The following is a 27,027-nucleotide window of genomic DNA, read 5'->3' on the forward strand; positions in this document are numbered from 1 at the left end:
ACCCTGGTGGCGCCATGCAGCTAGCACACACAGCCTGACTGTGAATACTAGAATACTGTTCTCTGCCTGACTCCCCAGGCAGTCCGGGAAGGCTGAAACGTACCAAATGTTCTTTTGCCCAAGGTGATGCCAAAGTGCGTAGAGCTGCCACGCCCCACCTCAAGTGAAGCTTCACAGGGGAGTCACTTCTGTCGTCCCCGACCACGCCATCTCCATGCCGACGCCCACCATCCCCAGAGCAACCAGCAGTCGTGAGGGGAGGGCAGCGGTTTGGGAGGCTTTTCTTGGGATTGACTTGGTCGTTGTCCTGCAGAGATGCTTCATCGGTGGAGCGTCCTGGTCTTCTCTCTGCTGAGGACAGGGCTTGTGGGCGGCTGCCAGTGCCCACCTGCCACCGTCTGGTCCGAGTTCCCCTCAGAGACGCCCGCCGCCGTTTGCTGCCTAAACTTCTCCGGCTCCGCTTTGGGCCGGGTGCGGTGGTCCCGGCTGACCAACCAGTCCAGCCTGCGGATTCTGGATCTTTCCGACTGTAACATCACCTCACTGGAGATGTCAGGTGTGGAGGCCTCCCTGCTGGAAAAGGTTTACTTGGGCCGCAACAGAATGGCGGCTTTGCCACAGGACTTTCTGGCCGGACAGCCCCATCTGGAAGAAGTGGACCTAAGCCAGAACCGACTGGAGGAGCTCCCGAAAGGCTTCTTACAGGACTCGGACAACTTGCGAAGGTTGGATCTCCAAGAGAACCGACTCAGCTTCCTTCCAGCCTCCGTGCTGCAGAGGCCCGCTCTGCAGAGCCTGCAGCTGGACGGGAACCCCTGGGACTGCTCCTGCTCCTTCCTGGAGGTCCTGGAGAACAGCAGGGACACAAAGACGGGGGTCCTGGCAAGCAACTTGACCTGCGTCTCCCCCTGGAAGCTGGCGGGCCGGGCGGTGCGGTCGGTGAGGGTGAACGACATGTGCCGCCCGACCAGCCTCACTGCGCTCTTCTTCACGCTCCCGCTCCTTCTGCTCTCTGCCCTGGTGGTCTGCTGGTGCTGCGGGAGGAAGAGGAAAGAGGCCCCCATTTTGGGGGCATCAACGCAACGGCGGTCCAGCTCCCCAGGCGCTGGGCTGAAAGGTCACCACGGGCAGATGTCAGCTGACTGCAGGGGCCGTGACGTCCCGGCTTCCGAGCTGCTGGGCCGCACCGCAAACATGGATGGAGAAAAAGAAGTCCGGCTGGGTTCCATGGAATCTCTCCAACCGGAATCCCGCTGCTCAGATGGGAAGCCTAGCGGGACCGAGATGGACTCGGTCAGCGTGTCGGAAGTGCTGAAAGACTCGGCGGACCGGGAGAGAGCTTACATGACTCAATCCACGGAATATTACAGCCTGGTACCAGGAATCCAGCTGGATGACTCGGACCATGGAGACTGAGCCGCAGGAGATTTAGGATACTTATTATAGGAACAATAGAGCGGAAGCATGATTTTATACTTTCCATGGAATACTTGGGCCTGCTGGGGGAATGTCTCTGAAGGGAAGGACAAGGTTACACTTTACGACGTTCCATATAGAATTCCAACAATACTATTTGTCAATAACGTGGCTTTAGTTGAAAGAGCTCCTCCCCTATGTGGGGGTGTTGTACCCTCCCCATTCCTGTTCCTCTTGTTTCTAACCGTTTTCCATTGGGAAGTTGGGTGTCACTATCTCCCGTGGAGCTGCTCAACCGTAAAAGTCACGGCTCTGTTGGTGTGTCCAAGTGTGTCATGCTCCTGTCATATGTCATATTATATATATAGTATGTATATAGCTGTCACATACCATATTATATATATATATATATATATATATATATATAGCTGTCATATTATATATACATATCTGACTATCTGGACCACGTCCTTCATCATGGTGTGGAAGGGACATGATGAAGGATGTGGACCCCAAATGTGCTGCGGGAGCCCATCGACCCGAGGCCGTAAGGAGAGGAGGCCACGGCATCGTGTCAGCGCTCCACAGGAGGAGTCCATGCGTTGCTATAAAAACAAAGAGGCTGATATACAGCAGACACGAGCGTGTGAAAAGCAAACATGAGGCGGGTGGGACGGACCATGCAACACATCATATGAGCTGTCAAACAGCCTTTCATTCCATCCTCCTTCCAAGCAGGCGGACGTTTGACATACAACATGATCACGTGATACATCTAGTATCACTCTTTATGGTTATTGTTGGAGGTGCTGGGCATCAAATCTGGCAGACATTTCTTCTAGGAGACCCTTTTAGTTGGAGACCAGGACATCTTCATAGCATCACGTTCCTGGGATAAACTGAGACAAGAGTGAGAAGGTCAACTTAGTTTGGTGACTAACAATCAAAGCAACACATGTCAAAGGTTCATAAAAAGATGAAATACATAATAATGCGGTTTTTATTAGTTATGAACTTTTTCTCACAGTCTGACATGTTTCTTAAATAAAGAATTAATGCTGTTCTTAATATAAATAAAATATAATATAAATTTTATATTCAGCAGTTTTTAACCTCATCTGTAATTGACCAGTTCATTTTTCCAGGCGTGAGAACAGCACATTGTCTTACAATTGTTCATTTTTCCACCTACCAATAAAGTTACTTCAACTGGTCTAGCACGTGTTGTCCACGTGATAACAATTGGCAGCAATTTAGTTTTAGCTAAGAGGTAACAACACAAAAACTAGCAGTCATCAGTATATAAAATACATACAAAAGGAAAGACAGATGACAGAATGAAAAGGGAAAGTGAACTTACCAATTGAGATGTTTCTCCACCAGGGATGGTTTAACTTTTGATGGATGCAAGAAGATTGTCGTGAGGCAGTATAAGCTAGCTCCCCAACTCTCTGCTATAGCGCTTCTTCACCTTAGCTGACGGATAGGGCCTGTCACGTGTTGCTGCCACCTTCTGTTCTGGAGAGGTATTGCAAACGGGATTCCAATCTGAACCCATTAGGTTGTGCTGACATAAAACTATCAAGTAGTTTGAAGGATTTTGCTTGTCATGTTAAAACTACATGATTGAAAAATGTCTAAGCACTAAACATGAATAAATATACCATAAACTCCACTATCTATCACAGTTCTAGTATCTAACATATCAAAACAGACTCCACTAAACTAAATTCACTAGTACTTTAGGGAGTAACGCTAACGCTTATTATTTGGCTGCTCTTGTAGGGTTCCCTGCTGTAAGCGTGTACAACACTCCAGCTTGACCTAGAACTGTAGTACCAATGTAGTATTCTGGTGTTAAACCATTCTGACCTATAACTATAGTACCAATGTAGTATTCTGCTGTTAAACCATTGTGACCTATAACTGTAGTACCAATGTAGTATTCTGACCTATAGCTGCAGTAGGAAGGTAGTATATATAATAAATATGAATAATAATATATATAATAAAGCCAAGCCATCCTATTATATGTAAATATGACATTATATTGCAGTGTGCCTGATGATGTAATGGTTTTCCACACAAGCAGGGAAAGGAACGCTGATAAGGAAGATTTGTGTCTTTTGAGGAAGAAAAGTGGACACAAACATTCCCAGGTCATAAATCAACACGCCGGGCCTTTAAATACGGAGCAGGACGACAAGACTCTTCTCTCCACCATCATCATCATCGTGGAAGGTGTGACCCTCCTGATCTGCTGCCATGACGCTTTCCTACTCCCTGGAGGTGGCCAACGTGAGCTTTGGTGGCTTCACCAAGCTCCTGTTCAGGTGGAAGGGCAGCATCTACAAGCTGCTCTACAAGGAGTTCCTCGTCTTCTGTGGCGTTTACGTCTTTTTCAGCGTGCTTTACAGGTGAGACGCCAGTCGGTGACAAGATTACAGCCTCTACCTTTGCAATGGCTTTACTGGTTTGTTACTGGTTTGTTACTGGTTTGTTACTGGTTTGTTACTGGTTTGTTACTGGTTTGCCTTCCACCGTGCAGGCTGATGCTCACACCCGAGCAGCAGGACCTGTTTGAACGCATCGCCCTGTACTGCGACCGCTTCACCAACACCAGCTTCATCCCCGTTCTCTTTGTGCTGGGTACGTAGAGGGAACGCCAATATGCTGGCCCAATGGGATGGAATACGGGAATAGACGGGAAATGCCACCTCGTCCAAACCACAGCAACCTAGCGCTAGCATATTCATGGTTTTTGCTACTTTTGTGGGTGGACATAAACACGTACCACCATCATGCTAGGTATTCCCGTTCTACGTTTCAACATCAGACTATTTGTACAACATTCCAGTCCAGCTTCAGCTCGTCTTCCAAACTATTCCTACAATCATTCTTCATTTCAAAAGTCCACGACCTTTCAGTGGTGCGGTTCCACAATTCAGACATTCACCGCATAATCCCAAATGACCTTCCTAGGCTTTTATGTGACCTTGGCCTTCAACCGATGGTGGGGTCAATACACCAGCTTCCCGTTGCCCGACAACCTGATGATGGTGGTTTCCGGCAACGTCCACGGCGCCGACGAGAGGGGCCGCCTGCTGCGCCGCACGCTGATGAGATGCGCCAATCTGTCTTCGGTTCTCATCCTGCGCTCCATCAGCACCAGGGTCCGCAAGCGCTTCCCTACGTTGGATCGCGTGGTGGATGCCGGTAGGTACCGCCCCGAGCACGTGGAGTCGCGTGTCCGTCCCTGGCCGTCACGTTTGTGTCCAGGCTTCATGACGTCACATGAGCTAAAACTGTTGGAGTCGCTGCACTCGGACTTCAACAAGTACTGGATGCCCTTGACCTGGTTCGCCAACCTGGCCTCCCGAGCCAGAGAGGAGGGTCGCGTGAGGGACGACGTGGCTTTGAGGCTCCTCATGGATGTGACTCACTTTGGTTTGGTCAGCGTGGACATGAAGAAGCAGCTTGTGACGATTCCTTCCTCTTGTAGGAGCTCAACAACTACAGGGCCAAGTGCAGCCTCCTGTTCCACTACGACTGGATCAGCATCCCTCTGGTCTACACCCAGGTGGAGCGCCATCACGGTAGCCGGGACCCCCACCCATCCCCATCTTACTGGCCGACTCGCTGTCATTCCCCAGGTGGTAACTTTAGCTGTCTACTCCTTCTTCGCCTTCTCTGTCGTGGGCCGCCAGTTCCTCAACCCGGACAAAGGCTACCAGGGCCATAAGCTGGACCTGTATGTGCCGGTCTTCACCCTGCTGCAGTTCTTCTTCTACGCAGGATGGCTCAAGGTGAGCCCAGGCCGCTCTGGTCACACCTGTAGAATATATGACCCTGCTTGAAATGCCTGGTAGTATCTCGTCCTTTTGAAGACTTCAGGTATGAGAACGGGCTTCATTTCCAGGCGTAGCTCAGTAGCAGGACCGTGTTCTGGTTGCTAAGCACAACAAGGTCACCCAGTAGTCGGACACAGACATCTAAAAACAGCAACACTGCTGGAGTTCAAGAATTTAATTGGGGCGTTGTCGCTCTGGAGGTAACCGTGTTCAGTGTACCCCCCCACTGTAGGTAGGAGAGTTGATCATCAACCCATTCGGAGAGGATGACGACGACTTTGAAACCAACCAGCTGATTGACAGAAACTTTCAGGTGGCAAAACTCCCCGTTCTTTCAGACACCTGCTGCTGAGATGTTTGGGTGCAGACTGTTTCTTTGTGCTTCCTGCAGGCGTCCATGCTGGCGGTGGACGACATGTACCAGAACCTGGCTCCACTGGAGAAGGACAAGCACTGGGCTCAGAGACATTTCTCCATCCCTTACACATCAACTGCAGCAGACAGTCGGAAACCAGCATTCCGAGGGTCCACCTTTGACATGAGGTCAATGATGACCTGACCTTCAGGCTCATCTTCAGGCTACATTCTTTAACGTGCTGCATTTGCAGGATGAGCACGGGCGACCTGGAGATCCATCAGGCCGGGATGGAGATGCAGAAAGATGGCGTGGGTCTGCTGCGGGGTTGCAGCCTTCCATCACTGACCGACACGTCCTTACATCACCTCATGAACAACGCTGAGCATGATGAGGGCCATGATGAAGATCAAGTGAAGATAATGATCAAAGTGGACGCAAACGAGGAATAAATATGGCTTATAAGTATTGTGAAAATCTTGGTTTCTATGATGTAATTCCTACAAACATTTCAAGGACTGCAGTCACTGCAAATAATGGAAAGACACTACATCCATTTTGAGATGTTTTATTGTTACATGAAACCAAACTCCAATGCAGGGATGTTGCTTCTAGTCTCATCCACAAGGGGGCGCCGTACTGTCGGACTCAGGACAGCTGGAGAGACAAATCAGGTGTTACTTTCAAACACACACGAGCATGACTGATAGCATGAGGAATGTCTCAGGACTTCAGTCAGGTTCTGCTCAACAGGAATTGGGTAAACCTGTGCCAAAGTCCTGACATTTATCTCCCAATACAAAGATTCCACAACAGAGCAAAGTTGGCCTCTGACATGGCAGTACATGATTGGTACACAGGCGGACATTTCACATTTTAAAGAAGATTTTGCACACCTGAACATTTGGGCGTTGCAACCACTGCCCCCTGCTGGCCAAACGCTGCATGTCCTGCAGGAGAGAAATTAGCTTGAGTTAATGGTCCACAGCGGATTAACCCCCATCAGTGGGCTAGTGTGCTCAGGGTTAAAGTTCACCATAATATGTCAGCATGATGTGTTAAAGGACATCACAGCACACCAGGCCAAAAGGAAGTCAAGCTAGGATACGACTCACCTCGTTGCCAACTCCCATCATCCACTGCAAGCCATCCTACAGGACATTTCAGAAGCATTAATTTCACCTACAAAAACTATGGCGTGCGTGACCCTGTCGGTCAGTGTGCTCAGGGTTAAAGTTCACCATAATATGTCAGCATGATGTGTTAAAGGACATCACAGCACACCAGGCCAAAAGGAAGTCAAGCTAGGATACGACTCACCTCGTTGCCAACTCCCATCATCCACTGCAAGCCATCCTACAGGACATTTCAGAAGCATTAATTTCACCTGCAAATATGCACACAAACAGCATGGTGTGTGTGGCCCTGCTCTAGGCCCGTCCCGACATATGCCCGGGATGGGCCACTCTCATTGGGCCTCGCCCTGCAGCCTCTCAGCAGCAGCAGAAACTAAAACAGCCTGCAGAGCTGATAAACATGTGCAGAGGCTTCATCTTCCAGCACCGTAACACTGATCCAGACACGTCGCCTGGGCAGCTGACTGAGTGCTGGGATGTGATGCTACATTTGTGAGACCTGCCAATATCTGATTTCATTTGAAATACTACTGAAGAAGGAAATACTATTGTGAACCTGACAATGTCCATCTGCACTGTACAGAAGGAGCTTGAAACCAGGATATGGCAAAGCTGCATGTTGTGTCTGCACTAGCATTCAAATGAGTCACTGCCTTCCTCACTACTTGAGAAGCACTGGCTTTCACCAAGGATCATTGCAAGTGTTGGGAGACGTTCATTTTACCTCAAGGGACGCATAGTTCTGTGTACCCTCATCTACGTTTCCATCAAGAGATCTTGCATCTCTGAAAAAGCAAACAGTACAAACATCATTGTCGGGGGGGGGTTACCATGATTTAAATACAGTCGACATAATCTATAATACTTATGCTCTTTTATTCTAATATGAATACAAATACATGAACCGTAATCGTCGTGGAACGCGACCGTTAGCATTATTAGCATGTAGCTTTAGCAGGATGCCTCGTGCTACTAGGTCCCGTGGCTGCCACGTGCTGCCAAGTCCTCGGTAAGGACAGCGTTACATCAATACTTAAATGTCTTTTTATATTTTTAGACGAGTTATGTTGCACATTTGTAGTTGAAGTTTGAGGTGTCGCACAATCATACAAGTAACGCATTAGTTCTATGCTCCATGCGGTGCATTCATGGGCTCTTCATAACATCATGGCGCACGTGTCACAAAATATACATACATACACCCCTCACTTAAAAAGAGCATGACTATGGGCCTTCTCACACAATATGTATTTAAAGAAAAACGTAACAAATTTAACACTTACCAGTCTCTTGAGCACGAGGACGCGTTGTCAGGTCATGAATCTTCGGAAACGAGAGAGAGAGAGAGAGATCGGAAGTCACGTGACACAAAAGCAGCCCAGTTTGGCGCAATGCATTGTGGGGAAAAGTAGGATTCTTCTATTGTTTACTGACGGATGGCAAGCAGCTTTTAAGCGTGGGTACAGCCAAGGGGCCCCATGAATTTCTTACTGGCTAGGGATGGCTCAGAGACAATTTTAATAAACGCTGCTTTGTGCTAAAGAACATTAGATCGTTTCCGCTTGGACGCATTTCACTGCAGCACACGATTGCCTATTTTGTGGAGGAGCTGTCAATAAAAGCACGTCTCGCATGAAATTTTAAAGTGGACCAAGTCTAATACGGATTAGGTGCTAAAGAAGCATCTAAATGTGCCTTTATTGCATTTCACAAGTTCCACATATCCAGTGGTGAGCACCAAGTAAAGGCAACGTCTGAAATGCTTTCACTTTAAGTGTCACAATAAACAGACCATCGGGACACACATGCTCATTACGTCAGTTCCGCCTTAAATTTCCCCTTAGCTTACGTGCAAATCGGAAGCCAACTTCGATCGTTTCAGTTACTGTGATCCATTTTTAAAAACAAATTGTCATTCATTGGCTGGCATGCATTTATTTGGAGTTGCATTTACAACATATTTCAGTGTACCTCGTTTCGCGCTTGCAGTTGTATTATTTTTGAGACACAAAGTTATAGTGCTCTCTCAAACTATCTAAAATAGAAAGTTTGGTTTGTCAAATCTATGTCAAGCAGTGTGGTGTTAAGACATAAAGCCACAGAAGAATTAAAACAATGAATTGTAAGTGAACGCTTATTTTGAAGTACGGAAGTCCAGGAAGGTCAAAGTAGCTTTGGCACTTCCGTATTGTCACATCGCAGCGAAATCATCACGGACTAAAATACTTCTGTGACAAACTAAAACGCCGATCATCATTAGCGGTACGTAGCCGATGGTTAAGTCTGTTAATGTTACGGTGTCTTAAAATGACAGAATAGTTCATAAACAGTTCAATAGAAAAGCCAAACTTGACAACCGCCTGCTAGCTTGCTACGTTAGCTTTCAAGGAACTGGTGGTTTTATTGCCGCATCATAGGAACTGCTAATCTATCAACCTTTGGACTTTGTATGTTTCATTGCAACACGAAACCCCGGCTGCTGACTGTATGACTTAATTCTGATGTTATCAATAACTTTCTCTTTTGTTGCGCGTGTTTGTCAGGCGGGTCCTCGGGCAGCCAAGCGGAGAGGAGGACCTCGGGGTCATGTCAGCTGACTGCCACTTCCGTCACTCCCCACCACCAACATCAGCATCATCACCATGTCTGTGGGAGACAGCCTTCACCTGCTGCTCGGCCGGATTCGCTTCTTGAACAGATGTATCGAGTGCTTCAAGAAGAGCGAGCCGCTACCTGAGAGTCTGTGCTATGTTCCCAAAGAAGTGTGCTACAAAATCTGCAAGGATTTATCCTCCAGCGGCTCTACCCCTTCTGGGACATCCACTGGAGGGGCCGGCAAGACTGTGGTGTCCGTCTTTGACAGCCCACATCAGAGTGCGCTCAACAAGAAACTGTGCAAGTACACCATTGAACCGAAGAAGGGGACGTGTATCCGGACCACAGGGGAGGAGTACTGCAACAGCCAAGGTCTCTGGGTCAAACTCAACAAGGTGAGGATGTTGTTCTTTTTTTCTGGCTCTTTATGCAATCCATCCTCCCCGTGACAGTGTTTGGGGATGCTGCTGTGACCCCGTGATAACTTACTTGTCCAGGAGCAGCTGGAGGAGCACCGTCCAGGGCAGGACTTGAAGGAGGGTTGGATCCTGGTGTGCAAGCACACGGAGGGTGGCGACAGGTTGGTGCCGGTGGAGTCCCCGGAGACGCTGAGCAGACAGCAGCAGCTCTTCGGCTTCGACCACAAAGCGTGTAATAGGTGGGAGCAGGTGGTGGACGTGGAAAATGCGCTCTTCCTCGGCTCCAAACCCAAGATTGCGGAGCGAGATGACGAAGCTATGGAGAAGCTCAGGTAAGTCGCCTTGTGGAATGCTTCTTCCCCCGCTGACCTAAACAAAGTACATTCTCTCACAATGTCAAGATATGTCCCTCCGACATGGACATATGAATGCGACGAAGACCTGGTGCACTACTTCTATGACCACATAGGCAAAGAGGACGAGAACCTGGGCAGCCTGAAGCAGAGTGTCACTACTATTTTTGTTTCTTCATGTTCGGTGAGGAAGGAAGACGACCGCATTTGCTGCAATAATTCAGGACATCTTTGTCTCACCTTGTGGCCCCATGTGCCGGTAGGAGGATCCCAGCGGGGGGGTGAACTGTCTGACCGACGGCGACACAAAAACATACTGGGAGAGCGACGGCATGCAGGGACAACACTGGATCCGCTTGCATATGAGGAGAGGAACGGTGGTCAAGTGAGAAGCCGCCACTTGCAATAAACCAGAGCTGTCAATAATGGACAACAGTAATATACTTTTCTTTTTTTTAAGTAAGCTCATTTTGACAGTGGACTCGACAGACGACAACTACATGCCAAAGAGGGTCACTGTGTACGGGGGAGAGGGAGACAACCTGAAGAAGCTGAGTGATGTCACCATTGATGAGTAAGCATATTACTACAAGTGTTCCTCCAATCGCCAAGCCAGGGAAATATTCCACACGGGGGATTCTCACCAATCCAATGGCCCAAGCCGCAAATAACAACAACACACTCTTTCAAAGCCTGGAAAAGGCTTATTTTTAATACTTAATACTAAGTAGGGATGTTCTCCTGGCTACATTAGGGTCACCAAGGTTTTTTTCTGCTGCTTTTCCTAAACGAAAGTAGCACTAAAAGAGCTACTCATGTTGGGAACATTTATTTCCATGTACCGTATGTGCTAATACGGTACAACACGTATGGACCACTGCTAAAACAAATCCACACCATTTACACCAGGATTTCCTTATCCTCAACTGATCTTGATTTTTGTCAAATGTTGAGATTTCACTCTTCTTTGACGGTTGTCGATGCTGTGGGAAAAGCGGCAAGTATGCTGTACTGTATTTCATTTGACATGTTTTTGTACTTGGCTTTTGTCGTCAGCAATCTGATTGGAGAAATATGCGTGCTTGAAGACATGGCGTCCCACCTGCCAGTCATTGAGATCCGGATCGAGGAATGTCGGGGTGAGTTCTTGCATCTCGTCAATGAGAAACGTCCTCTTGTGTTTCCCGACGTCTGACGCACCGCTGCCTTCTTTTGGCGGGAAGATGAGGGCATCGACGTGCGCATCCGAGGACTGAAGATCAAATCGTCATGCGAGCGAGACCTGGGACTGAACGCTGATGTTTTCCAGTCCTCCTACTTGGTGCGCTACCCCCGTCTCCAGGGGACACCAGCTGACGTCCTGTACCGCCGAGCGCTGGTCATACAGAGGTGGACGTTGGCGAGCTAACATGCTTTTTAGCCAAGCAATCAAGCGCCTAAGCTCAAATAATTCCTGTTCATGTTTCTTCCTGCAGGTTCATTTCGTTGCTGGACGGCGTTCTTCCAGACTTCGTGCCGGCCTGGGACTACAGTGTGGGCACCTTCAACCAGATCAAAGTGAGAAAGTTCACATCTTCTGCACGAAAAGACGGAAGAAAGCCGAGCACTGTGTTGAATCATTTCTTTGGTGCTCGGTGGCGCCCTCCAGGGCATCAAGCAATTCCTGCTGCAGTCCAAACGACGCTCGCCGCTGGTTACACAATGCCTGAAGGACTCGGAGACCAGCAAGCCCAACTTCCTGCCTTGCCTTTATATCAACAGGCGCCTGGCCATGGAGCACAGGGACAACCCCTCCCTGGACGCCAGCTGCAAGAACGCCGTGTTCAGTCAGGCGAGTCCAGATCCGCTCTGGTGGTCCAAGAGTGTTCCTGACACTGAGCGCGTCTAATCCTTGCAGGTGTATGAAGGCCTGAAGCCGTCGGATAAATTTGAGAAGACGTTGGATTACAGGTGGCCCGCTCGCTACGACCAGTGGTGGGAATGCAAATTCATTGCAGAGGGAATTATTGACCAGGGCGGCGGATTCCGGGACAGCCTGGCGGACATGTCGGAGGAGCTGTGCCCCAGCTCGGCCGAGTGTCCCATGCCGCTGCCCTTCTTCACTCGCACATCCAACCAAGTAAGCGGGTCACCTGTTGTTTGGGCGGCGTTGTTGGGGACTGCATCCAAGACCCAGCATTGACTTTTCCTCACATTTGGCCAGACGTGCCGTTCTTCCGTCCACTTATGTCCTCCTTTTACGGATATTGGTCTCCACCCAGGGTTCTCTCGAGGCCAGAGATTTCTACGTCCCCAACCCGTCGTGTCAAGAGTTCCACAAATATGAGTGGATCGGGCAGCTCATGGGTGCTGCGCTCAGAGGAAAGGATTTCCTGGTGGGTGTCAGGTGTGGTCATCCTTCCTTCACCTGAGTATACGGGATCTTTGACTTAGTTGGATTGTGGTAGGTTCTGGCTCTGCCCGGGCTGGTGTGGAAGCAGCTGACAGGGGAGACCGTCAGCTGGAGCAAAGACTTCCCTGCTGTTGACTCCGTGCTGGTGAGCATGTTCAGCACCGCATTGATCAAAGTCAGATCACACAGTCCTGGTTTTCTTCCATGATCTCAGGTCAACCTGCTGGACGCCATGGAGAACATGGACCGCGAGACGTTTGAATTCAGGTTCGGTGAGGAGCTGGTCTACACCACCCTCCTGAGCGACGGGCAGATGGTGGATCTTGTCCCTGGGGGCGGCAACAGAGTGGTGCGCTATGAGGACCGCCGAGACTTCATCAGCCTGGTCCAGAAGGCTCGTCTGGAGGAGAGCAAGCAGCAGGTGGAGATCTCCTTCTCGCCTTTTGCTTAGCCCTCTTCATCTCTTCATTTGCCCGTTGTCTGTCGCAGATCACCGCCATACAAACTGGACTGCTAAAGGTTGTCCCTCAGGCGGTCCTGGATCTACTCACGTGGCAGGAGGTGGAAAAGAAAGTGTGTGGAGATCCTGAGATCAGCGTGGAAGCCCTCAAGAGACTCAGTGAGTTTTCTCAGTGCTCAAACAGATGACTCCTGCTTGTCACGTGACGAGGCATCATCATCGTTTTATCGTCCTCTTCTGCAGCTCGCTATGAAGACCTGGAACAAAACGATGTCAGGGTGCAGTACCTGTGGGAGGCGCTGACTAACTTCACCAATGGTCCTTCGACCCTCATTGATCATGATGAATGATGAATGCCATATGAAACTGAAGGTGGTTTCTTCTTTGCAGAGGACCGAAGCAGGTTCCTGAGGTTTGTAACGGGTCGAAGTCGTCTTCCTGCTCCAATTTACGTCTTCTCTGACAAACAAGTATTTTGGCAAGTATACAGTCATCATTGAACACTTGTAAAAATGGCTGACACTTAAACTAAACATACTTCCTTCCTGGCGTAGCTCTGAAAGCGAGGCACTTCCGCAGTCTTCCACATGCTCCAGCACACTTTACCTGCCCAATTATCCAAGGTCAAACGCGTATTTTGAAGTTCAATTCCACTGAATGCCCCCCCCACCCCCACCCCCCCCATTGCAATGTCTGACCAGCGTCCCCCTGGTGTGTTTTCTACAGCGCTAAGGTTTGTGAAGAGAAGCTGCGTTACGCCGCCTACAACTGTGTGGCCATCGACACGGACATGAGCCCCTGGGAGGAGTGATCATCTTGTCTGCACACCATCTTTGGGTGGAGCAATTCAAGGTCATCTCCAAGTACTGTTGACATAACAGCTGTAAATAATATTGGAAATAAAATAAAGAAATCTATGAAAACATGACTTTTGTTGCCTTGTGGCCTCTGATGTTGACTGAATCATGAAACATTTATCTTCTTAATCTCAATATCATATAAACCAGATCAGGTTCATAGATCAGGAGCTATCCCCCGCGTCCCCTTTGCTCCTCAGACTCCAACCTCCTGGCACTCCCCTGTAACACCAAGCTCCCAACCTGGGGAGACAGCCTTCTCCATCGCTGCCCCCACCCTCTGGAACTCTTTGGCCCATTCACTCCGTGCTTGCCCTGACCTTCCACCTTCAAAAAACAAGTCAAAACGCACCTGTTTAAATCCTGTTTAAATAAACTTTTTATACCTGACTACTTTTTTTATACCTGACTTGTTTTAGCTGTCAATGAATGTATGGGTGTTGTATTTTAATGCATCTTTTACTCTGTTTTTACTCAACTCTATTTTTTATTTCTTTTTTCTTCACTGTAAAGCGTCTTTGAGTAAAGCGCTATACAAACACATTTATTATTATTATTATTATTATTGTCAAAAAAGGTCAAATATAAGACAAATTCTAGCTTTAGAACATTTGGAAAATAACAAAATAACGGCAAAAACATCAAATCTCACCAAGCTGAGAGTTGTCGCGAGAACACGTGGCCTCAAACGTTCCCATGAGCCTTTGCGCTTCCTCTTTCTAGCCGGCGCCGAAGAATGGGTACGTGCTTTCATGCTTGCGTTGGAAGGCGAATCCTCGTCCATCCGTCGTTTTATCAAAGGGTTAACTATCACACTGCTCATTATATTAAAGATAAATATGGATAGAGCAGCGGTAATTGCAACTTGACTCTGTGCGGGCAGTTGTTGACATTTTGAATAAGTTTTTTTCACTGGGTGTCTGAAATGCAAGCCAAGATGGCTTCCTGCTGGCCATGTAGCGAGATGCCGAAGCACGATGGAGTGAGCGTAGTTGTGGTGTTCGAGAGGAGTTAAGGTATTTTATCACATTGCCTTAACTTTGCAGTTGGTGGTGTCACGAATCGACCAATTTAGTTATTGCTATTACCTAAAAACTCTACCCAGCCGGGCGGCGTTAGCCTTAGCCGCTAAGTAATGCTTTGCTCAAGCATGTACTTTTAATTAGCATCGACGCGGAGTTATTTTTTACATTAACATTTCATTGCGTGTATACCACACGGCAGGCGGTACTACGTGTCTGAATGAATGTTTGTGGTGTGTTGTAGGAAGCCATTAAGGCTACTAAACTGACACGTCGCTAACTAGGCTGTGCCTTTTACATGTTTGGTTTTCATGAATTCAACCAAGCGGAAGAATTGAGCGTGGCTTTGCTTGAGTTACATGATGAAGCTCTTTATGCGAGTCCAAATACACAATGTGGACACCCTACCTTGGAGAACTGATTGCTCAAGCACAGCCTGGTTGTGCAGTATTTGCATCAACATGTCCACGTACTTACAAAGTGTTCTGCCAAAGGTATTTCTAGGGACAACTGGCACAAACGCCGCAAGACTGGCGGCAAACGCAAACCCTACCACAAGAAGAGGAAGTATGAACTGGGACGACCTCCAGCAAACACAAAGGTAAACACCAACGTGTGAGTTAAAGCCTGATGGAATGTGAGTGATGAAAACCGGACCTTAGGTGGGTCTTGTTGTGCCGTTTTGGTGCAAAGCTGGGGACCTACCCATGCTAGGGCTCGTCATAGTTACACTGACACGCATGAAGCGCTTTGAGGGACAAATACATATGCTACATTTGTAACTAACCTAAACGATCTGTTCCTCAAGATCGGACCCCGGCGTATCCACACTGTGAGGGTCCGTGGCGGGAACAAAAAGTATCGAGCTCTGAGGCTGGACGTTGGGAACTTCTCATGGGGTTCTGAATGTAAGTGTCCATCAGAGTTGTGAACATCAGCCTTTCTCTCAATGATGATGCCTTTTACCAGTTCTGCTACTGAATGCAAGTGCTGATGTTTTAGAATCTGAGAAGAACTTGTCACCGCTGTTGCAGTCGTCGCTCATACGCAAGCCAAAATAAGCAGCCATTTTCCCCCTGCATCTGTTTTTAGGCTGCACACGCAAGACCAGGATCATCGACGTGGTCTACAATGCCTCCAACAATGAGCTGGTCAGAACCAAGACCTTGGTGAAGAACTGCATTGTCCTGGTCGACAGCCTTCCCTTCAGACAGTGGTATGAGGCTCACTACGCCACTCCTCTGGGACGCAAGAAAGGAACCAAACTGGTATGACGATTTTGGGCTGGGTGCAACTAAAATGGAGTTTTACTCTCGTCTTTCAGGGAAGATAACTTTGTCCAGTTCTGCTACTGAATGGAAGTGATGCTAATGAACACTCTGAGAAAGACATGCCAAAGCTCATGACATTTCACCTTTGCCATAATTTGGTGTTCCTTTTTCGTCTGACCTTTTGTTCTTGTACTTCAGACTCCTGAGGAGGAAGAGGTCCTGAACAAAAAGAGGTCCAAGAAGATCCAGAAGAAGTATGATGAGCGTAAAAAGACTGCCAAAATCAGCACCATCTTGGAGGAGCAGTTCCAGCAGGGAAAACTTCTTGGTGAGTGAGGAGCGATGCAAAATGGATGCTGTCACAACAGTCCCACTAGGGCTATGGCATTTGAAGGAAAACTGCACTTTGGGGAATTTTGCCCATCAACCTTACAATCCTTACAAAAGACCTGAAGACACTACTTTATCTCCTCTGAGCGTTCTAAAGATACACAAACAGCTTAAAGAAAGCTAAGACTCCACTTAATGGGATGCAACTATTCCTTCCTGGAAATAAACGACCAACAATGCCTCTTTTACATCATGTTACCTGCATTTGAACGTAGCATTGAACTACTTTGCTAGTGGGCTGAAGCTTGACGCCTATTGGTGCCTTTTTGTTATTTTTTTGTCTTCTCCTTGCAGCCTGCATTGCCTCCAGACCGGGACAATGCGGCAGAGCAGACGGCTACATCCTGGAGGGCAAAGAACTTGAGTTCTACCTGAGGAAAATAAAGGCCAAGAAAGGCAAATAAATGTGCAGCTGTTTGACGTCAATAAAAACCAATGTCCCCAAATGTGCCTTGTTCTTACTCTGAAGAGCCTGTTCTCTTCAACATCTGCTCAGCCATTATTTTTCTATGCCAATTATCCTCGCTAGGCTTGCGTGTGTGCAGGAGCCTATCCCAGCTGTCTTCTGGTGAGGTGGGGTACAACCTGGACTGGTCCAATCACAGAGCACATATAAACAACCTTTCATATATTGGACAATATCCTGATGTCATAGCGGAGGTTCCAACCCAGGTCTTCCTGATCTCCTGTCTGGCCAACATGCTAACCACTCAACCACTGTGCAGCTAGTACCATCTACAGCGGGGATGGGCAAACTACGGCCTGAGGGCCACATCCGGCCCGTCTGTACTTTCCAAAGTATTTAATTGAAACTGAACATCCAACCTGGCATCATAGCTTGAGCCAACCATAACCTTCGGTTATGTCATGTGGTCTGCTGTTGACACGGTGGTCCTGAAGAGGGACTTTTACAGATACAGGAATTCCAAGTGGACTGTTGGAATTGTATGGGTAGAATATATAGTCTGATCCCCAGTCAATTTTGCCCAAAAGCCCCCATCTACACGTTACTATTTTGCAGTTAATATTGCATGTGTTAATATTTTGAGTATCCAAGCTTCTCACCAAGAGCTGCCTGCAGATGAATCAAAGACTTTTGTACATCAAAGATGCTAACCGCAATCCAATGTAGGTCAGTAATGGACAGGATATTTGAGGAAAACAGAAATTGTCAATTTCATTTGAACAATGTGATGGCTCTAACAATACAGTACTGTTATTTTACACTTTTGTCAAAGGAGCTGAAATGTAGTATCTTGGATAGCCATTTCACGTTTTCGTTGGTTAGTGGAAGATAAGTGAATGATTCGAAATGTTCGTCTTCATTTCCGTGAATGTCAAAATGACCTTTAGAATTACAAGCGTTTTCCCGGTGGTAGAAATAGTTTTAACATTCCTATTTCACTGTAAATCGATATTTCCTCGTCTACCAGCACCAGGTTAAGCTTTCAAAGACACGGAAGGGTATAAAACAAAATTAGGTAACAAAGTAGAGTAAAGGTCGCTTGACCAAGCGTTGACAAGAGTCATGTGACTGAATGCGCTGCTGTGATTGGCGGCCGGGGTCGTCATCTTGAAGAGGGGCAATAGCAAACCTTTCAGTGTTGTGACGAAGGTTGAACAATGCTGTTAAATAAGGTGAGTGCTTTGTTTACATTAACCCCATATACATGGAGTTACGCCAACATATAGTCATTTTTAGTCCGGTTAAGGTGGCTAATTTGAATTGGTTAGCGGCAACTGAGCTGTGGTAGCTTCGTCGGTCTCTAGCTAACGTTGGCTTGTTTCACGTCTTCCAGACGTCAGTACAACACAGTACCAAGTACCGAGTATCAATAGCACCTCCCTACTGCATAATGTTAAACAAAGAAGTGGCTGGGTGTTGGTGAAATGCTCTATGTCTTTGTGCCCTACCAGCTCCTTCGGGCCGGTACGCGCTGCGGTGTCCGGCTACAGAGCTCCGGTGCCGTGGCAGCCAGTGTGAAAACCTCCGGCGACCACACGGCGGCCAACGGCTTCTCGTTTGGTAGGTAGCGTAAACATCTTGTTACATTATACTTACATATACTGTCACCGCCTTTTAAAAAGAATCAATGGCGATGTAAACGGCTAATAAATACATTCATGTAAGGCTTGCGAGACGTCTGAACATGGGGTGCGCTTGTTTTGTTCACATTGACAGCTAGTAGCGATGCAGCTGTCGACAAAAGTACTATAGGAAATGAAAGAAAAATAATAATCGGTTGATTTTACTACGATTTTACTACGTAAGCCAGACACAGTTCGTGTCCCTTGAGGTGAGCAGACGGGGCAAGCATTAGCCTTGGCACATACACACTCATGTTGGCAATGCTAACACCAAGTTAGTCATTCTGACTGTTTGCAAAATTTGCAATGTCATAACTTGGTTAAAAAAAAAACTATGCACCAATAGGACCCTGGCTTTTCCTAAATATGTGTATACTTTATCCTGACATTGTTTTATCATTGAAAATGTCAAAAGATATGAGCGTTACTACCCAGAATGATTATAGCAGTCAAATTGACTGCTCGCTTTTTCTGATTTGTTGTTGTGATTTTTACAGTTGCTTTAATTAGTCCCACGAGGGGAAATTCCTGGTATACACAAACAAAAGCACACAAGAGTGCATTCAAGGTAATAAAGTAATATACGAGGTAATAAAGTAATAGATAAGGTAATACAACCATTTCACTATTTGCTACACTTTCCCACTCAACCCAACCTTCCAGTTTCTGAGCCAAGTTATAGTTCTGTACGATATGTACTAAGCTGCACATACAGACATCCCTGGTTTACATAGGATTTCACGGGGCGGGGCTCTCGTGACTGTTGATGAGTAAATGCAGGACTAAAACACTTCCTCGCTTAAAAAAAAAGTGCTCAAAGTTCCGATGCATACAAACCAAAAAAGTAGTTAATCTCGAAGTCAGCCAGTGCAGCTGCACGTTTTCAGCCGCTCTAGCTAGCTTGCACGTGATGGAGCGTCAACGCGAGAGCCGATGCATGGTTGTATTGAATGAATGGTTCCACCAATATTAGCAAGCTGTGTTGAGTGTAAAGCCGGGTTGCCCGGTCAACAAAGGTGGCTCTGCATGGCAGCTGCGTTACCATGGTAACTTCGGCTAAACTCCTAGACTTTCAACTTGTTTCATCTTAAAATCAATGTCAGCAGACGTATATGTCACAGTGATCCTTGCATGAGTAGTCAGTAGGTCGATAGCCAGTCACAATACCGTTTGTTGTTTTTGCAGTTGATGAACTCCGAGAGAATAACAATGCTTCATCATATGAAGCGTGTGAAAGCAATCCAAAGCAGTACAAATGACCATCAGTGCCATGACAGCAGCTGAATGAGGACGGCCTTTTTATAAACACGCTCTTCTATCCGTCCCGCAGAGCTGACCGATCAACAGCGAGAGTTCCAGCAGCTGGCGCGCAAGTTTGCATGCGAGGAAATCGTCCCCAAGGCTGCAGATTATGACAAAAGTGGAGAGGTGGTGTTTGACTATAGATTTCGTAATGATGGCATAGGTGCTGAATGACATAGCATGACTCTGAACCATTTTGCAGTATCCAATGGCCATCATCAAGAAGGCATGGGCCCTAGGACTGATGAATAGCCACATTGCAGAGGACTACGGTATATTTGCACCTCCTTTTAAGTCCGCTTCCCTGACATGGTGGCCTCAAAGTGTCCTAATTTGTCCTCTTTTCCAGGCGGCATGGGCTTGTCTATATTTGACAGCTGCCTCATCACCGAGGAGCTGGCCTTTGGCTGCACCGGCGTGCAGACGGCCATCGAGGCCAACTCTCTGGGAGTGAGTTTAGAAGGTCCTCCATGTGCTGACTGGAACAAAGCATTTCTTTAATTCTGCCTACTGCCCACCCCCTGCAGCAAATGCCCGTCATTATTGCTGGCAATGAGGCGCAGAAGAAGAAATACCTAGGAAGGATGACCGAGGAGCCTCTCATGTGTGTAAGTCCTTCATGAACTTCAGCTTGGTGGTTGACCTCCTTGTTCTGAAGTTGAGCATCAGTCAAACGGCACCCTTTTGTTCTGCAGGCGTACTGTGTGACTGAGCCGGGGGCTGGCTCGGATGTCGCGGGTGTTAAGACGCGGGCTGTGAAGAAGGGCGACGAGTATGTGGTCAACGGCCAGAAGATGTGGATCACCAATGGCGGCAAGGCTAACTGGTGAGTTGGAGCACGCCCACCGCCACGTGCCTGCACTTGCCACGGATTGGCTCGCTGATCGCCTGGAAATTCCACCGTGCGAGTGGGGAATGTAATGCATGCAACGTGACGTCAGTCATGTCATGTGACCGGGCTACGTATCATACATCCATATCATATGTAGGCCTTATGATTATGTTTATTATATGTTTATGTACGACAGCACATCTGCATTAGCGTACGTTGTTTGCGTTTAATAATGAAATTGTGTCGCATTGTTCCGAACTTTTGACATTTGATTTAGCCCTACTACTACTACTACTACTACTAGCTACCCTGACCTAGTGTTGCCTTTTCACAACAGGTACTTCCTCCTGGCCCGCACCGACCCGGACCCCAAATGTCCCACCAACAAGGCTTTTACCGGGTTCATTGTGGATGCAGACACCCCCGGAGTCCAAGTGGGGAGAAAGGTAAGGCATAGGATTTAACATGGCGACCTTTACGTATACGTATACGTTTTCCTTTTCTCTTCTTGCTGCTGTAGGAAATGAACATGGGCCAGCGCTGCTCCGACACCAGAGGCATCACCTTTGAGGACGTCAGGATTCCAAAGGAGAATGTCCTCCTCGGCGAGGGAGCAGGATTCAAGATAGCCATGGGTGCCTTTGACAAGACCCGGCCTCCGGCAAGTCGTCTACCTTTGGGCGTGGCTTTTTCCTATAACTTGGCTAATCAGGTGGATGTGCCGTGCAGGTGGCAGCAGGAGCCACCGGCCTGGCTCAGAGGGCCCTCCATGAAGCCACCACCTACGCTCTGGAGAGGAAGACCTTTGGCAAACTGATTGCTGAGGTTTGTTGAGTGGAAAGCAAGCCAACACTTTTCCATCAGGTCTTCAAGGACTCATTAGCAACTCCTACCCGCTCAATTAGAAAGTGGCGTTGGCTCAGAGGCAGGAAGCACTGATCACGGCGGAGTGGGCATGCCCGGAGGCGGGCCGAATGTGTGCACTTCACATGCCCGTAAAAGAGAATTCAGAATAAAAGTCAATCTGTGCAATTGAGCCTCCCATGAGATGATGAATGACAGCCGGCGAGGGCGAGGAGGAAGTGGAGGCCGTCATGCTAAGGGGGCAGCTGGAGTCCTTCAGCCAAACGCCAGCGTTTGTTTGGGATGCAATTAGCTGTCAATCACATGGACTTACTACGCATTTGTTGTGGCCGTGTGCCATGTCGGGGTTAAAGTTACACCAAGGGCTACTGGCGAATAAAAAGTTTATTGCAAATGTTTATCTTCCCGTTTGGCAGCACCAGGCCATCTCCTTCCTGCTGGCGGAAATGGCGATGAAGGTGGAGCTGGCCCGCATGGCGTACCAGCGGGCCGCCTGGGAAGTGGACCGTGGCCGCAGGAACACCTACTACGCCTCCATCGCCAAGGCCTTTGCTGGTGACATTGCCAACCAGGTGGCCTCGGACGCCGTGCAGATATTCGGAGGCAACGGCTTCAACAGCGACTACCCCGTGGAGAAACTGATGAGGGACGCCAAGATCTACCAGGTGAGCATCAAGCTCTTCTTCACGTCTTCTTTGCAAGACTTGGAACGTGTCTACTTTTTCTTCTGTAGATCTATGAAGGCACCGCTCAGATCCAAAGATTGATTATTTCCCGGGAGCACCTGGCAAAGGCCCAGAAGTGATGGGTGTGGTTCGGATGAAAGTCATCATGTGGCTGCACACCTTTGGCGTGTCACCCGCCTGCCTTGCCAAGTGTCACACAGATAGGTTCAGACGTTCAGCCTCCATTGCCTTAAGATGTGCAGTTGATTAAAGTGCTCGTGACACCAAAACACGCCTTGGTCTCGCATGCTTGTTGTGTCAAAGGCTTTTCCTAGAACACTTGCAACGAAAGCTTCTTCCCATTTCCAAAAGACACAGTTGGTTTCGAGGTGGCAGTAAGTCAATCCATGTGTCTTCTATTCTCAGTAGTAGCCAACTGACTGATTCCCAACTGAGCTGCTAGCTTGGCGGCTAATCTGGTGCCTGTTGTAGCATGCAGCATGAAGTCCAAAGGAGGCCATCTTGGATTGCAGCGTGCGGGAATAATGTGGCTTTTCACTCGTATTTATTAGTTTCTCTGACAAATGTCTATTTTCACTTTTTTGTGTCACGAGCACTTTAAGGAATAAAGTACTGAAGTCTGCTTTGACTTCAAATGAATGACAAGGTTGCTCATGTTTTTCTACAGATGATGTGATATGATGAACGTGTGCTCAAATAAAGCTTTCTTTGAAACAAAATTGGGCCAAGCCTCTCCTAGGTTGTGATCCTGATGTGAATTAAAAATGATTACAATAGCTATAAAATTAGCTGTGTCTGCAGTTATGTGAATATAAACACCAATGGGGGCAACACCAACAGCGCCAAATAAGCGAAGACAGCTGGGGTAGGCTCCAGCATGCCCGCGACCCTCGTGATGACAAGCGATCCAGAAACTAGGTGGACGGAAGCTGCCGCTTCATCCTCCGAACACTAGGCGGCAGTAATGCGCCTTGTTGGCTGGTGCGTGGCTGTCTATCAGCCGCTGTGGTCTGAAACTGCTCACGGAGGTATGACAATGCGACAATTTTCAAAATGGTAAATATTTTAATTTCGATAATGTTTGGGTTCCTCTTTTTTAATTCAATGTAGCGCTAAGCAAATGTACTTGTCCGACCTAACTCCACCGAGTCCTGAATGACAGGTTGTGGGCGGACTCGGCTGCTAAAATGGTTAGCATGTCGCTCGGAGATTAGCTCTATTGTTGGCATACTAACACCAACTAAATTAGCGATAAACCTTTTAGCAGAAAGTGCGAAGTGCAACGTTTGCTGTGTGTTGAATGTCAGGGTACGCAAGTGAAAGACGTCTTCATCAACCCCGACGCCCTCAACACGCTCCTGCTGGACAAACACGCCGACTACATCGCCGCCTACGGCTGCAAAAAGGACGACTATGTGAGTCCACGTCCTTTACTGCACACGATTTGGATTGCCGTTCAACAATGGCCCGGCCTTGCTCGCATTATTATTATTATTATTATTATTATTATTATTATATACGCCAAAACAACAACAACTATGCTCATTTTCAATGTGCTAGCTCAGCAATTTCAGCGTAATACCGCAAACAGTAATGTATCAGTATCGGTATCAGTATCGGCAGTACCAGCCTGCTATCTACTGGTATGGGATGGATGGCAACATTGTTGGTGTCCAGGAGTACACCCTGTCCGAGTACGTGCGCATGAGCGGCATCTACTGGGGCCTGACGGTGATGGACCTGATGGGCCAGCTGCCCCGCATGAACCGCCGGGAGATCGTGGACTTCATCAAAGCCTGTCAGCACGAGTGCGGGGGCGTCAGCGCCAGCGTGGGCCATGACCCCCACCTGCTCTACACGCTCAGCGCCGTGCAGGTGAGGCTCGCACTCTCGCCACAGAGCCGTGTTGAGACGCCTCACTGGATGTTCTTCACATCTCCTGCTCAGATCCTGTGCTTGTACGACAGCGTGGACGCGCTGGACGTGGACAAAGTGGTGGACTATGTCAAAGGCCTGCAGCAGGACGACGGCTCCTTCGCGGGGGACAAATGGGGTACGACAGATCAGAAGACATTTGCTGCACGATGAGGATGGAAAGCATCCTTCTTTTCTTGCCTCCACAGGCGAGATTGACACCAGATTTTCCTTCTGTGCCGTGGCCACGCTTGCCTTACTGGTTTGTATTTCACTTTCACTTTCTTGCACCCAATTCCACATGTGGCGTCACCGGCTACGTTTACATGCAGTCAAATATCATATCATATATCATAAATATCATAACCACAATTAGCAATAACTACAACAGCCATGTGAATGAATGCCAATAACCCTTTGGAAAAACAAAGACCTCTAGTACCGGTCAGGCTCATCCCGGGATGAGGGTTCTATGGCCTCCAGCTCTCCAACTAAGATGGCCTCCAGCTCTCCAACTAAGATGTCCACCTCATCTTCATCCTGGTGTGCCCCTGCCATGTCCTCCATGATGATGGTTCTACAGCCTCCAGCGCTCCAACTAAGAACTAAGATGTCCTCCAGCTCTCCAACTAAGATGTCCACCTCATGTTCCTCCTGGTGTGCCCCTGCCATGTCCTCCATGATGATGCTTCTACAGCTTGAAGCTGGTGTGAGCCTCCAACAGGCGTTTCAACCTTCCAGAATGCTGCTTTGATGGCGTTATCCTGATATCCTGATGGATTCCAAGTAGCCTGAGCAACAGCGTGACGAGTCCTGTGGTTCAGGCGTCTCAACGGGTCATTGGGAATGATTGAGAAACGGGAATGTTGACCTTGATGGGCGTCCTGTCTGTCTTCTCTCAAGGACAAGCTGGATGTAATCAACGTGGACAAAGCTGTGGAATTCGTTCTGTCTTGTATGAACTTTGACGGCGGTTTCGGATGCAGGCCCGGTTCAGAGTCTCATGCGGGTCAGGTGAGCCCCCCCCCCCCCCCCCCTTCTGTGTGAGGAATGGACTGTTCCACCTGAGCTGAAGTGGATGTATGCTGTGCTTTTGCCAGATTTACTGCTGCACGGGCTTCCTGTCTCTGACCGGCCAGCTGCACCAGCTCAACGCAGACCTGCTGGGCTGGTGGCTCTGCGAGAGGCAGCTGCCCTCCGGGGGCCTCAACGGGCGGCCTGAGAAGGTTCATACCTCACTGACCTTTGTACTTCACCTCTTCTTGTCATTTGCCGGGACTTTCCATCATCTAATTCAGGGGTCGGTCTGATGTCGATTTCAGTCATTGAAGACATGAAAACGTTGACAAAGACGGTTAAATGAAAAATAGCAAAGTGGTGAACTTAGGTTTCGGCTGCTGTGATTCCCCAAGTACCTCCTCGTGCATCACACGTTCCGCTGACTCCTTGAACAGAACCAGAGTATTCCACACTCTGTGTTGCTAAAAGGTAAGAATGAAGATCCCTCTGCTTCAGCTTCCAGATGTGTGCTACTCCTGGTGGGTTCTGGCTTCCCTCAAGATCATCGGCAAGATTCACTGGATCGACAAGGACAAGCTGCGCAGCTTCATCCTGGCCTGCCAGGACGAGGAGACGGGAGGCTTCGCCGACCGGCCGGGAGACATGGTGAGCTTTGCGGCCTTCGTTCCGCATCCTAGACCCGACCGGCCATCACTGACCGTCCGTGTCACCGTTTCAGGTGGATCCTTTCCACACGCTCTTTGGAATCGCCGGCCTGTCCCTCCTTGGAGATGAGCAGATCAAAGCCGTCAATCCTGTGCTATGCATGCCGGAAGATGTCCTGCAGAAGCTGGGTCTGCAGCCGGACCTCCTCAGCTAGCCCGCCTCCTGCCCCCCCGCAGCAACAGCATCATGTTCTTGTATAACGCTTTGATGAAGAAGCACTCAATTATGCAATCCATCATCATCAATCCCCCGTGGAGGAACTACTTAACATCCTTGAACATTCCTGGACATCTTCACTTGGGACAATTGTTACCTTTAGAGGAAATTCTCGTTGTGCGTTGTCATTTGTGTTTCTATGATCGGCATTTGAAGAGCCAACACTCCATGGAGCACGGACAGTTTCCCAGCGGTCCGACGGCAGGAAACATGGGCACGGCTCCACACTAGCCTGTCCGTACGTGACAGGTGGAAGGCTGAGCACATCGCCTGACAAATGGCCTTCATGGGACTCCTTAGCTTTGTTAGCCAACTGCATGCTTCCGAAGCCCGGCTAGACCTCCACCAGTCTTCTCACAGTCTCATCCTCAGTTTGACCAGTCGTTCCCCCCTACACCGCCCCCAGGCCAATAGCACCATCGTAAATACATCCGCTAGATGGCGCTGTTTCCTTTGTAATTACACCAGCGAGCACACCTGCACCCTGTACCTGTATTAGGGGTGTCCAAAGTGCTGCCCCGCAGCTGTCTTTTTGATGGCCCTTGGTACATTCTTCAAATACAATTATACTAAATAACTACTGTCATTTCATGACAATAGTACAAATATTAAGAGAATAAAATTAAAAAGTGTCAATCTTTCAAGGAACATTTTTAACAATAAAGTCACAATATGATCAGGAAATAGTTTTCTAGAAGCATAAAGTTGAAAGTGAAAAAGACCTTTTATAAGTCGTGATATGAGAAACATTCATTTATTTATGCTGGAGCCTATCCCAGCTGCTTTGGGGTGGAAGGCGGGGGCCAATCACAGATATGAGACACTAAACAAATAAAACGCAAGGTCTCATCCGAATGCTGCAGAACCACGTGATTCCTCCCAG

General features: G+C 48.2%; 6 protein-coding genes, 1 long non-coding RNA gene and 3 other non-coding genes across 12 annotated transcripts; 9 read left to right on the forward strand and 1 right to left on the reverse strand.

Moving 5' to 3' along the window:
- Positions 1-123: 123 nt before the first annotated feature.
- On the forward strand, positions 124-1,820 carry LOC131109446 (uncharacterized). The gene has a single exon (XM_058061478.2). It carries the CDS (start codon positions 316-318, stop codon positions 1,414-1,416), a length of 1,101 nt encoding a protein of 366 aa, XP_057917461.2. The 5' UTR covers positions 124-315; the 3' UTR covers positions 1,417-1,820.
- A 1,829-nt stretch (positions 1,821-3,649) lies between these two features.
- Positions 3,650-6,075, forward strand: best4 (bestrophin 4). Its single transcript, XM_058062642.2, has 9 exons — positions 3,650-3,833; positions 3,965-4,065; positions 4,399-4,632; positions 4,696-4,850; positions 4,919-4,996; positions 5,070-5,222; positions 5,500-5,580; positions 5,659-5,810; positions 5,876-6,075. The coding sequence occupies exons 1-9, from the start codon at positions 3,682-3,684 to the stop codon at positions 6,072-6,074; spliced, it is 1,305 nt and encodes a 434-aa protein (XP_057918625.2). The 5' UTR covers positions 3,650-3,681; the 3' UTR covers position 6,075.
- A 99-nt stretch (positions 6,076-6,174) lies between these two features.
- LOC131109790 (uncharacterized) lies at positions 6,175-8,183 on the reverse strand. Its single transcript, XR_013627053.1, has 6 exons — positions 8,042-8,183; positions 7,483-7,543; positions 6,943-6,978; positions 6,738-6,773; positions 6,519-6,572; positions 6,175-6,279 (listed from the first exon to the last, which is right to left on the reverse strand). It is a non-coding gene; the product is annotated as an uncharacterized LOC131109790 (long non-coding RNA).
- Positions 8,184-8,851: 668 nt separating this feature from the next.
- hectd3 (HECT domain containing 3) lies at positions 8,852-13,923 on the forward strand. Of its 3 annotated transcripts, none has more exons than XM_078789099.1 (19): positions 8,852-9,020; positions 9,302-9,748; positions 9,857-10,104; positions 10,174-10,309; positions 10,389-10,510; positions 10,586-10,699; positions 11,182-11,264; positions 11,349-11,514; positions 11,601-11,682; positions 11,774-11,956; positions 12,023-12,244; positions 12,375-12,500; positions 12,573-12,662; positions 12,732-12,938; positions 13,007-13,136; positions 13,221-13,295; positions 13,368-13,455; positions 13,532-13,600; positions 13,704-13,923. In XM_078789099.1, exons 2-19 carry the CDS (start codon positions 9,401-9,403, stop codon positions 13,786-13,788), a joined length of 2,574 nt encoding a protein of 857 aa, XP_078645225.1. In that variant the 5' UTR covers positions 8,852-9,020; positions 9,302-9,400; the 3' UTR covers positions 13,789-13,923. The 3 variants fall into 3 exon arrangements, with proteins under 3 accessions (XP_078645225.1, XP_078645224.1, XP_057918112.2); XM_078789098.1 differs by having other exon boundaries at positions 8,854-9,020; positions 9,851-10,104; XM_058062129.2 differs by having other exon boundaries at positions 8,854-9,020; positions 9,851-10,104; positions 12,387-12,500.
- Positions 13,924-14,450: 527 nt separating this feature from the next.
- On the forward strand, positions 14,451-16,963 carry rps8a (ribosomal protein S8a). The gene is made up of 6 exons (XM_058062146.2): positions 14,451-14,574; positions 15,351-15,457; positions 15,665-15,764; positions 15,949-16,124; positions 16,326-16,455; positions 16,812-16,963. The coding sequence occupies exons 1-6, from the start codon at positions 14,571-14,573 to the stop codon at positions 16,919-16,921; spliced, it is 627 nt and encodes a 208-aa protein (XP_057918129.1). The 5' UTR covers positions 14,451-14,570; the 3' UTR covers positions 16,922-16,963.
- On the forward strand, positions 15,491-15,597 carry LOC131110074 (small nucleolar RNA SNORD46). Its single transcript, XR_009120838.2, has one exon. It is a non-coding gene; the product is annotated as a small nucleolar RNA SNORD46 (small nucleolar RNA).
- On the forward strand, positions 15,801-15,870 carry LOC131110073 (small nucleolar RNA SNORD38). Its single transcript, XR_009120837.2, has one exon. It is a non-coding gene; the product is annotated as a small nucleolar RNA SNORD38 (small nucleolar RNA).
- LOC131110072 (small nucleolar RNA SNORD38) lies at positions 16,175-16,243 on the forward strand. Its single transcript, XR_009120836.1, has one exon. It is a non-coding gene; the product is annotated as a small nucleolar RNA SNORD38 (small nucleolar RNA).
- Positions 16,964-18,008: 1,045 nt separating the features above from the next.
- acadm (acyl-CoA dehydrogenase medium chain) lies at positions 18,009-22,911 on the forward strand. Its single transcript, XM_058062135.2, has 12 exons — positions 18,009-18,155; positions 18,435-18,543; positions 19,936-20,033; positions 20,110-20,179; positions 20,257-20,357; positions 20,435-20,515; positions 20,603-20,733; positions 21,077-21,185; positions 21,260-21,400; positions 21,469-21,564; positions 22,020-22,268; positions 22,337-22,911. Exons 1-12 carry the CDS (start codon positions 18,141-18,143, stop codon positions 22,406-22,408), a joined length of 1,272 nt encoding a protein of 423 aa, XP_057918118.2. The 5' UTR covers positions 18,009-18,140; the 3' UTR covers positions 22,409-22,911.
- Positions 22,912-23,250: 339 nt separating this feature from the next.
- Positions 23,251-26,855, forward strand: rabggtb (Rab geranylgeranyltransferase subunit beta). The gene is made up of 9 exons (XM_058062138.2): positions 23,251-23,345; positions 23,597-23,704; positions 23,967-24,164; positions 24,237-24,342; positions 24,413-24,465; positions 25,107-25,217; positions 25,304-25,429; positions 25,719-25,868; positions 25,942-26,855. Exons 1-9 carry the CDS (start codon positions 23,343-23,345, stop codon positions 26,080-26,082), a joined length of 996 nt encoding a protein of 331 aa, XP_057918121.2. The 5' UTR covers positions 23,251-23,342; the 3' UTR covers positions 26,083-26,855.
- Positions 26,856-27,027: the final 172 nt, after the last annotated feature.

Source organism: Doryrhamphus excisus, linkage group LG2 (assembly GCF_037039965.1).
Source record: "Doryrhamphus excisus strain RoL-2023G ecotype Guam linkage group LG2, RoL_Dexc_Guam_v1.1, whole genome shotgun sequence".
NCBI lineage: Eukaryota > Metazoa > Chordata > Actinopteri > Syngnathiformes > Syngnathidae > Doryrhamphus > Doryrhamphus excisus.